Source organism: Beta vulgaris, chromosome 8 (assembly GCF_026745355.1).
Source record: "Beta vulgaris subsp. vulgaris cultivar EL10 chromosome 8, EL10.2, whole genome shotgun sequence".
In the NCBI taxonomy this organism is placed as follows: domain Eukaryota; kingdom Viridiplantae; phylum Streptophyta; class Magnoliopsida; order Caryophyllales; family Amaranthaceae; genus Beta; species Beta vulgaris.
The window spans coordinates 25,974,445-25,985,123 of NC_079209.1; the positions used below are offsets into that span (position 1 = coordinate 25,974,445).

A 10,679-nucleotide genomic window follows, 5' to 3' on the forward strand; every position below is an offset into this window, starting at 1 on the left:
CATTTTCCCAATGAGACACGATTTTGACAGCTCATTAGTATCTTTTTGAACTTGAGACAATTCATCTAAAATAATAGATTCAGAGAAATTGAAAGAAAGAGGGGGATCACCCACATTACCAGACTAGGAAGAAGATACAGGAACAGAGGGAAGGAGCATAGATCTACGAGTAGATGGATCACCAGTAGCTCGAACAGCCAGACCTTCTTCAACTCCCACAGAGGAAGAAGATAGAATAACATCCTTGAAGGATGGGTTAGATGCCATACAATAAAAAACAGGAAGCGAATTTCTCAAAACACACCAGACAAGAGAAGAAGAATAAAAGATAAAGTTGGAAGAAGTTGAATAACACAAATACCTCCAGCACAAATATATATAGCATTTAGGGTTTGCATGCCCCAACTGTCTACCAAGCAAGCAATAAAATATACTAGAGTAACATACCATCACATTTAATGCGAGAGAGGCATACTCCAATTGAGATTAACACGACAATTACTGTCAAGTAGAGAGATAATTACCCCCTCTGAACATGATGGACTTCACATTAATACACCAAGAACCCTCACATCTCACCAAAACACTAAAATGCATTAAATGCGGGGAAAAAGCACCTCACACAGAGAAGCCCCAATTTAATTTGAAACCCTAGCTCATAGCAGTGAATGGTAATTAATCCTACAAAACTAGGGATAATTAAAGCAAGCAAGCCAAAATCAAGCTGGAAGGAGGTATCATTAGCAGCCAAAGGACGCTTTGAATGAGAACTGACACTGAACCAAGGCCTATGAAAGCCATAATAATTCCTAGGGTTGCAGAGAAAAGCAACCCTCACACTTACTTTCCCATCATTTATAGATAACAAATACGCAAATTGAGATTTAATACCCTTATAATCGAAAAGCTTTAAGCTACCTGATGATGATTTAGCTAGAAGATAAAGAGATTCGGGGCAATGAGATTTTTTCGGGTTGCTAGGATTTCGCTAAAGTGAGGCTTGGGTCGCCCTTATTTTTTTTCCTTCTCTTTCTCTCTCTTACTTTCTCTCTCATTTTTTTTTGGCTGGATCGACATATAAAAGTATGGGAATTCCACTTTAAGTGCAGATCTGTCCATATTGAAATATTTATAATTTTGTAAAAATATATACTTCCTCTGTATCAAATTACTTGCAACAAATCCATGAACACGAACTCCTAGGCAAAATTTCTTAAGGTGAGATTAGAAAAATGTGAGGGTATGTAATTAAGTTCAATTGGAGAGATGAGGTGGGATCAAGCACCACCTAATGCTGCCACTACCAGTACCTACTGCCACCACTACCGTCGAGGCACCACCAGTACCACTACTTACTGCCACCACCGCCGCGGAGCACCACTCGTTTCACTAGCACCATCGAAACGCCACCACCACCAACACCACCGAAACACCACCAACACCACCAAAACACCACCGAAACACGTTCTTGCTGCCCAAATCAACCTAAAACCCAAATCAAAGCCCAAAACCACCTTCATAATTCCCCCCACCACCACCCACCGTCAAAACCTATTCCACCACCACAACACCAGCGAAATGAGAAAAACAAATCGAAGAGAGAGAAAGTCAGAAAGAGATCTGCAACAATTCGGCTGGTGGTGGAGGTTTTGGGTGGATTTCGGCTAGTCGTGCTTGATTTCGACTGGTGGTGTTGGCTTTTTGGGTGGATTTTGGCTGGTGGTGGAGGTTTTTGGAGGATTTCGGGTGGATTTTGGCTGGTCGTGGGCTTTGGGTGGATTTCGACTGATGTGGAGGTTTTCGATGGATTTCAGATGGTCGTGGTTGATTTCGGCTGGTGGTGGTGGGTGGAGGAGATCGAAGGTCGAAGGTGATGGTGGTGGTGGTGGTGGTGGAGGAGGAGTGAGACGGCAGGAGGATGGAGATGGGAGCATGATGAGAGAGAAATGGTGGTGGGTGGTGGAGTGAAGGTGGTAGTGAATGGAGGGATGGGTTATATTTAGGTTGATTAATTGTGATTATGTGTATAATTAATTTGATTTGGGTAGTGTAATATGTGTTTAGTTTTTTAGTAATGACATTTTGGTAATTTTAAGAGTAAAAAGCATACCAAAATGGAAAGAAAAAAATTGTTACAAGTAATTTGAAATAACCATATTAAGAAGCTGTTGCAAGTAATTTGATATGGAGGAAGTATCAAGGTGATTAACTCGTCCAAATCAAGTCTCTTCCCTAGGCAATTTTAGGGTTTGAGAGCTGGAGTCTTGTGTTGCGAGTCGGGGTCCCTGATTGTGAGGTTTTGGTCCCTCGAGTGGGATCTTTATCGGTGTTGGTGATAAGCGTAATGGAGGATGATATTCTGATACGATGTTCCGCGCTCAAAATTACTGAGGAGGAAGAGAGTATTGTTACCCTAGATGATGCCCGGTCAAAGGATGAAAACCCTAACATGGATCTGGCGATTGTCGGTAAGGTTATGACGTTAGGACCCTATAATTTTGAAGCTTTTAAACGAACAATGAATCGAATATGGGCAATTTCTAAAGATGCCCTTTTTCGTACAATTGAACATGGACTTTTTGTTATTAAATTTGCTACTTTGCGGGACAAAAAGAAGGTGATGGAGGGGCGGCCATGGACGTTCGATTAATACTTAGTAGCTATGGAGGAAATAGATGGTTCTCTTCAACCATCTGAAATTGCCCTACGTTGGAGTCCCATGTGGGTTCGTCTTTACAACCTTCCCATGGACTCAAGAACGGAGAGACATGTTCGCTTAATCGGTGCTAATATAGGCGACATAACTGAATTGGATTCTGATGGAGTAGTCTGGGATAGTTCCGCAAGAGTGAGGGTGATGGTTGATATTACCAAACCGCTGCGGCGAATTATCAAGGTCCGAAATAGTAGTGGTCGCGTGGTGCTAGTGGAAGTAAAATACGAGCGGCTCCCCATTTTTTGCTTTGCGTGTGGAAGGATTGGTCATATGGAGAAAGATTGTGTGGATGTAGACGTGGAGAGGTTGGAAGGTGAGAAGCAATGAGGAACTTGGCTTAAGGCCTCCCCACGCCGAGGTGAACTGAAGAAAAGGACTGAAGCAAAAAAAATTTTGTCTTGTGCTCGCACACTCCAATTTGCAAAATCTTCCACTATGTGGGTCAATGAGAAGGTTAGAGAGACGGGGGAGGTGGTTTCGTTAATGGGTGCGAGGGTGGAGAATGAAAGGGGGGTGAAGGAGGATGGAGTAGTGAATCCTACTCAAGTGGGGAGGCAGCAGGGGACAAACGATAATGTGAAAGAGGGGTGGGTGTCTAGTACTCATAACACTCCTAGTGGCTTGGCTGAAGTGGGGGCAGGTGGTAGGGAGATTTCGGAGAGCTTGGGAGATGAAGTGATTACTGTGAATAAGGGCGAGGGGGAGTACACACATGAGAATGAGGAAATACGAGGGGAGGGTGACTCGACTCTCTCAAACATGCCGCAAGGGGGAGGTGAGCAGCATAACCCACACATGGTTTTCTCTCTTGGCTGTAGCTCGAAGGTGTGGAAAAAATATAAAAAAGTTGGCAGGAAGGGCACAAAGGTTAAAGCCAATAACATTAAGGGAGGAGGAGAAGCTAATCGGTTGGCGAAACAGGTTATTTCCTCTCTATCTCCACCACCTAATATGATCGAAGAAGGTCTGTTAGGGGGTAAACGTAAGTTCCGAGCTGATGAAGATGATGGTTTTGACGGGGACGATGTAGCCATGCATGACGTCTATGATGCAGGTAAAAAACTGAGAATTAGTAGTGAAGTTGATGGGGTTCCTAAGCCCTTGACAGTAGCGGAGGTTGGGTGTGACCAACCCCGCAAAGACCAATGAAAATCTTTAGCTGGAACTGTCAGGGCTTGGGCAACCCTCGGACAGTGAAAACTCTCCAAACTTGGGTTTGGAGAGAGAGGCCTAACATAGTCTTCTTGATGGAGACTATGATTGATTCGAAAAAACTTCAGTTGGTAAAAGAAAAATGTGGATACACTGATGGGATTTGTTTAGGTAGTAGGGGGTTATCTGGTGGTTTGGGTTTTTGGTGGAGGGACCTTAATTTTCATGTCGTTTCGTATAATGCCCATCATATTGCTGCGGACATCCGGGATGATAATGATGCGGTGAGTTGGGTGGCAGTGGGAATTTATGGCTGGCCGGAAACAGGCAATAAATACCTTACTTGGGATTTAATGAAAACTCTTCGAAACACTCATAGTTGCCCTATGGTTTTCTTTGGTGATTTTAATGAAATTGTGCATGCGTCGGAAAAGGAGGGGGGTGGTGTCCGGAGTGAGCGGATGATTGACGATTTTAGGGAGGCTGTTGATCTTTGTGGCATTAATGATTTGGGTTTTCGGGGTGGCAGATTTACATGGAAGCGGGGGAAGGACGAACATACTATGATTCGGGAACGGCTGGATAGATTTTTAGCATGTGGCGACTGGAGTACTATTTTTCCTCATGCATGGGTTCGCAATTACCCAATCTATAAGAGTGACCAGGCCCCGATATTACTCGAAACCGAGGAGGTGCAACATGGGAGGGGAAGGAAGAAACGCTTCCACTTCGAGGCCCTTTGGTTATCGAACCCAGATTGTCAAGAGGTGGTCAAGAATGCATGGAGTGGCGGCGTCGGGGAAGGTGTGGCGCTTAAAATTGAACAATGTGCGAGTGCTTTAAGTGGGTGGGCAGCAGCTACTTTTGGTGATGTAAAGAAGAAAATAAGGTTGAAAGAGGAGGAACTACAACTATGGCAGGATAAGGAGCCGGATGGGGTCATGGTGGAGAGATGTAAGGAAATCGTGGCTGAACTTGATGATTTGAATCGTCTCCATGAATCGTACTGGCACACGAGGGTTCGAGTGAATGAACTCCGCGATGGGGACAAAAATACTAGCTATTTCACCATAAAGCAAGCCAAAGGAAGAAACATAATGCAATTTTGAGGTTGAAAAATGATGATGGGTCGTGGGTTTCGGATGAGAAGGAAATTGCGCAGAATATATCAGAATATTTCGATGGTTTGTTTTCGACCTCTATGCCATCAAATTTTGAGGAGGCCACGGCAGGAATTCAGGCGAAGGTGGCAGATGCGGCAAATATAGCTCTTACAGCTGATCCTACACAGGAGGAGATACATGCTGCTCTTTTTCAGATACACCCGAATAAAGCTCCTGGGATTGACGGTATGCATGCTTTATTTTATCAAAAATTTTGGCATATTGTTGGCGATGATATTGTGGATTTTATTAGAGCTTGGTGGAGGGGTGAGGTTGAGTTAGATGATATAAATCGGACCTGCATTGTGTTGATTCCGAAATGTAATAATCCTACGCAGATGGGTGACTTTAGACCTATTAGTTTATGTACGGTGTTGTATAAAGTGATATAAAAAATGATGGCTAATAGGTTAAAAGTTTTTCTCCCTGACCTTATTTCGATGTCTCAAAGTGCTTTTGTCCCTGGAAGACTGATTACAGACAATGCTATGGTAGCCTTTGAAATTTTTCATGGTATGAAGAGAAAAGGAGAAGGGAAGAAGGGGTCCATGACTTTTAAATTGGACATGAGTAAGGCGTATGACAGGGTGGAATGGGTTTTTCTGGAAAAAGTTATGCTCAAAATGGGATCCTGTAATGGTTGGATTCAAAGGGTCATGAATTGTATCTCTTCGGTATCATATACTTTCAAGTTGAATGGTCGTGTGGAGGGGAATATATTACCATCGAGGGGACTTCGGCAGGGTGATCCGCTATCTCCATATTTATTTCTCATCTGTGCTGAAGGTTTTTCTACATTGTTGTCAAAAGCTGCAGGGGAAGGTTTAATACATGGTGCGCGAATTTGTCGTTCTGCTCCCCGTATTTCCCATCTCTTTTTTGCTGATGATAGCATTCTGTTTACTAGAGCGACATTTCAGGAATGATCTGTTATTGCTGATATTCTCAGTACGTATGAAAGAGCATCTGGTCAGAAAATTAATTTCAATAAATCTGAAGTGTCGTTTAGTAAAAATGTGGAAAGTAGTAGAAGAGAGGAAATTAAAGTGTTGTTTGGAGTGAAAGAAGTGGAGAGGCATGAGAAATATCTGGGGTTACCGACGGTGATTGGTCGTTCCAAAAAGATGGTGTTTGCAGTGTTAAAGGAAAGGGTGTGGAAAAAGTTGCAGGGGTGGAAAGAAAAATTGATGTCCCCGGCAGGTAAAGAGATATTGTTGAAATCAGTTATTCAAGCTATCCCCACCTATATGATGAGTTTATTTGCAATTCCAGATGGAGTTCTAAATGAAATAAATTCTATGTGTGCAAAATTTTGGTGGGGTGCTCGTGGCACTGAACGGAAAATGCATTGGCTCAGCTGGGGAAAACTTTGTCTTCCTAAGTCTTATGGGGGCATGGGTTTTCGGGATTTAAAGGTGTTCAATCAAGCATTACTAGCCAAACAAGGCTGGCGTCTGGTATGCGAGACGGAGTCGCTAGTACATAAGGTCATGGGTGCGAGATACTTTGCGCGATCGTCTTTTCTGGAGGCTAGGCGTGGTTTTGACCCGAGCTATGTATGGAGGAGCATCTAGGGTGCAAAATCTCTACTACTTGAGGACTGAAGTGGAGAGTGGGAGATGGAACAAAAATTCGTGTATGGGAGGATGCATGGTTACCAGGTGATAATGTTGCGTTGGTCCCAACCCCTAATCTAGAGAGTGCGGCAGATCTTTGGGTCTCCGATTTGATTCGTGACGATGGAGGGTGGGATGATGCGGCATTGCAAACTCATCTTACGGAGGAGGATGCTAGACTAGCGAAGGCAATTCCGTTAAGCTCTCGACGTACACATGATCTGTTATATTGGTGGCCGGCTACGAATGGTTTGTTCTCAACTAAATCGAGCTTCTGGTTGGGAAGAATTGGGCATATCCGAGGATGGGTGGCGCGGTTTGGGGGAGCTCGGGATGATGTATGGAGGACGGTATGGAACTTGGGGGGTCCCCCTAAGCTCAGTCATTTCGTCTGGAGGGCGTGTATGGGAGCGTTAGCTACGAGGGATAGACTGAGGGAGCGCCATGTACTTAGTGAGGGAGGGTGTTGCTACTGCCAGGGCACACCAGAGACAATTTTACATGCCATTTTTCAATGTTCATTAGTGTCTTCCATTTGGGATAATTCCCCTTTTTCACAATACTTGGTGGATGGGCCTGTAACATCCTTTGTGGACTTTTTGGTTTGGCTGAAATCAAAGATGACTAGACAAGAACTCCTAACGTGTATGACATTTGCTTAGGCGGCTTGGTCGTTCCGGAACTCGGTGGTGCACAACGAGCCTTGGAGCAATAGTGAAGTGAGTACAGCGGGTTTTCTAAAGCTAGTCCAGGATTATACGGGGTATGTGGCGAAGACCCAACGACATAGAGGGGATAACTTAGTCTCGTCTCGCACGAGCTGGGTTTATCCTAGGGAGGGATGGCTGAAGGTAAACTGTGACGCTGCTATGCTAGGACCAAATTTGGTGGGTGTTGGAGCTGTTGTTCGCGACGCTCAAGGTCGGGTGGTGACGGCTGCCGTCCGTAGATATGAAGCTGGGTGGTCTGTAGCGTTGGCGAAGGCTATGGCTGCCAGGTTAGGAGTGGACTTGGCGCAGCGACACGGGTGTGTCAACCTCGAACTGGAATGTGATGCTTATACCTTGGCGAAAGCGATTGCTATGAAGACAGTTGGGAGGGCTCCTTTAGACCTTATTGTGGAGGATATTTGTTTTATTGGTTTGAGTTTTGTTAATTTTTCTGTTTCTCATGTTAAAAGGGGAGGGAACACGGTTGCTCATTGGGTTGCTAGATTAAACCCCGATAATGGGGTGGAACAAGTATATTATGTGGATGTCCCGCAAGGTGTTTTAACCTTAGCGGAGCTTGATTTGTCTTAATAAATGTGGCTCCTTTTCCCCTAAAAAAAATTTGAGCAACGTTTTCGCGGGAGCAACTCAGGAAGTCAACAATGTCGCTTCACTCAGCATTCAGAGAAAGGCTTCGAGATATGGAGAACACTCGCAATCTGAGACTCTCTCTCCTCCAGGTTTTTGCTCTTCATTGACCTCATTCATCACCATCACCATCACCATCACCATCGTCATCACCATTAGCATCCTAATCTCTTCTCACTCACACTCTAAAAATGGAACCAACTTTTGGTTTTAGGACGAAAAAGATCTACAAAGGAGTAAATCTCTTTTATTATCAGCTAAACATGCCAAAATCCGATTATTGGAGCAGAAATGCTTGATTTTAGATCGCAAATTTGCATCCGACAACTTCAAAATATCTTCTCTCAAATGTGAAATTGAATTCCTCGATCGGAAATATGAAACCTGCGCTCAACAATTAAGGTTCTGTCCATTAATAGTTATGACATTCATTGAATTAGATTCACTTTATATATCTTTTTTATATACTTTGAGTTCGTTAAATTTTTGCTCATTGATTTAATCTGCTAAATTAGGGATTTGAAAGTTAAGGTAGAGGAGCTTGAGGAATTGACAACGGAGAGAGAAAAATTTTACGCTGTTAAATGCTCTGAAATGTGCGATTTTAAGACTGAGATTCAGAAGTCTGTTGAAGAAATCAGTAACAGAATCAATGAATTGAGGTATAGTAGAGATAAGGTGAGTCATTTGTTGAAGTTGAATTTTCCAATTTTAGTAATTCTGTTAATTAACTTAAAAATATTTACTAGTACTTCTGCTATTTATGATTAATGACTATTGACAAATGATGACAATTTGCTATTAGTTTTGGTGCATGTTTTTTTTCCGTAGTGTTGGATGGTTAAGGACATCACTTTGATGCTGGCCGGTTTGAAACTCCAAACGCTTAAGTTTGTGTAACTTTGGTTAGATAGTGTGAGTGGGGAATAATTGATAACTTCATTGCGCATTACTACAGAAGTTTTTGGGTCTTTAGTGGGGATTAAGTGTACACCCCCACCAATGCGTATTTGGCTCTTAACGTTCAGTTAGCTTTCTTGTTTTCATTTGATTACATGTTAAGTGGTGTTTACTCTTCTGGGAAGATCCAATGATTTTCCTTGACGATAAGGAATGAATGACATACTTATGAGGAGTTATGTGACAATCATTTTAGGTTAGCCCTATACTAAGTGTTTCGGCTTTGGTCAGGTATATTGTTTTGTTAGGAAGCTTATAGTGGTTATTGGTTAAGGTGTGATTGGTTTTAGCTTATCCCCATAAATAGGGTGGTGCTTGCTATATGAAGGGTTTTGCTGATTGGATTGAGCTGCTGATTGGTCATCTTTTTCCAAATTTCTCAACATTGGAAAGATGTGGTTTATTAAAATCACGTGGAAATTGTATCATTCAGTATCGTCTTCCCTTATGTTTGCAATCGTCATATATAAAATAGGAAACATAGATCCCTCCGTTTTCTTCCCTGTATATAACTTCATTCAAATGTATGTGGCTTCAAGAAAATGGCAGCCTTCAACTTTCCAGTATTTGTAACCAATTTCTGCCATAATGGTGTTTAATCCAGCACAAGTATTTCTGTAGCATGATATGTGATCTGCTTACTGGGAGTTAAAATGAAACAAAACTTAGTCAATGCTCTAATTTATCTTCTGGAGACTTGCTATTTGTGAATGCCAGTATGCAGCTTCTGCTGAAATGTTAATTGCTCTGTAGAAATGACATGTTCAATGTTCAAGTTTTTCTTAACTATGGCTAGTGTTCTTAATGATTGAACATCATCTTTCAGCTCAATCTATGCCACTTAGGACTTCAAGAGAGGAACCGCAAGGAATTAAACCATGACATAGAAGCTGCTGAGATGAGAAAATCAGAACTTTTGCTTTGAAGCAAAAGGTGAACAGTAGCCTGGAATCTAATAAAGAATTGAGAGCAGAGTTGCAAGAGCAGCTTCAGAGTTTGAGGTGATAGATAAAAGTAGACTCTCATGTGCATACCAGAGAAGAAAGAAGTAAGTGTTACCATAGAGAGACACCATAGTCCATTTCCTACAATCAATGAATCTTGTTCAGCATAAATACTGTTAGATGTTCTTGATTAAGGGGGGTGTTCTATAGAAATGTAATCTCCTGTAAGTTCTCGGTAAGTGAGTTTCTTGAGAAAAAAGAAAAGAAAGAAGAGTTGCCTGATAGAACTGAAATTATCAAATCTCAACGCGGCAATAAGAGTACTTATTATGCATGATGAATTTAGAATTTGTTTCAATCCAAAAAAAGCGTAACTTTTGGTACTCAAATAAAATGTCGGACATTAATTAGGGACTTTGTCAAATAATTCTAGATTAGGCCATAGAAATAATAACACCAAGTTTGATAAACTCTGAAAAAGTTTCAAGTTTGCTACTTGTCACATGGGTGAACTAATGCTAGACAAAGTTAACTTCGTATAATTTTCCGTCACAACCCTGGAAAATATATAAACCGTTTATTTCTATTTGACATGTTTAGTGGTTGAAGGGATGGGTGGCCAGGAAGAAAGGGGTTTTGTTTGGATTCCAATGGTTGGAACTTGGAAGAGTAAAAAGAGGGTCCATGTTCTTGAAATGGTAAAAAAAATCATGTATTGGGAGAGTTCATGGGGGGAGGGAGGAAGGTTGATGGAGGAAAGAAAGAAGATA

At 42.2% G+C, this 10,679-nt stretch overlaps 1 protein-coding gene across 2 annotated transcripts; it reads left to right on the top strand.

The window, feature by feature from the left end:
- Positions 1-7,757: 7,757 nt before the first annotated feature.
- LOC104885068 (uncharacterized) lies at positions 7,758-10,243 on the top strand. 2 transcript variants are annotated; one of them, XM_057391328.1, is made up of 4 exons: positions 7,758-8,097; positions 8,220-8,407; positions 8,521-8,667; positions 9,792-10,243. In XM_057391328.1, the coding sequence occupies exons 1-4, from the start codon at positions 8,020-8,022 to the stop codon at positions 9,808-9,810; spliced, it is 432 nt and encodes a 143-aa protein (XP_057247311.1). In that variant the 5' UTR covers positions 7,758-8,019; the 3' UTR covers positions 9,811-10,243. The 2 variants fall into 2 exon arrangements, with proteins under 2 accessions (XP_057247311.1, XP_010668076.2); XM_010669774.4 differs by having other exon boundaries at positions 7,917-8,097; positions 8,521-8,683.
- The last annotated feature ends 436 nt before the right edge of the window (positions 10,244-10,679 follow it).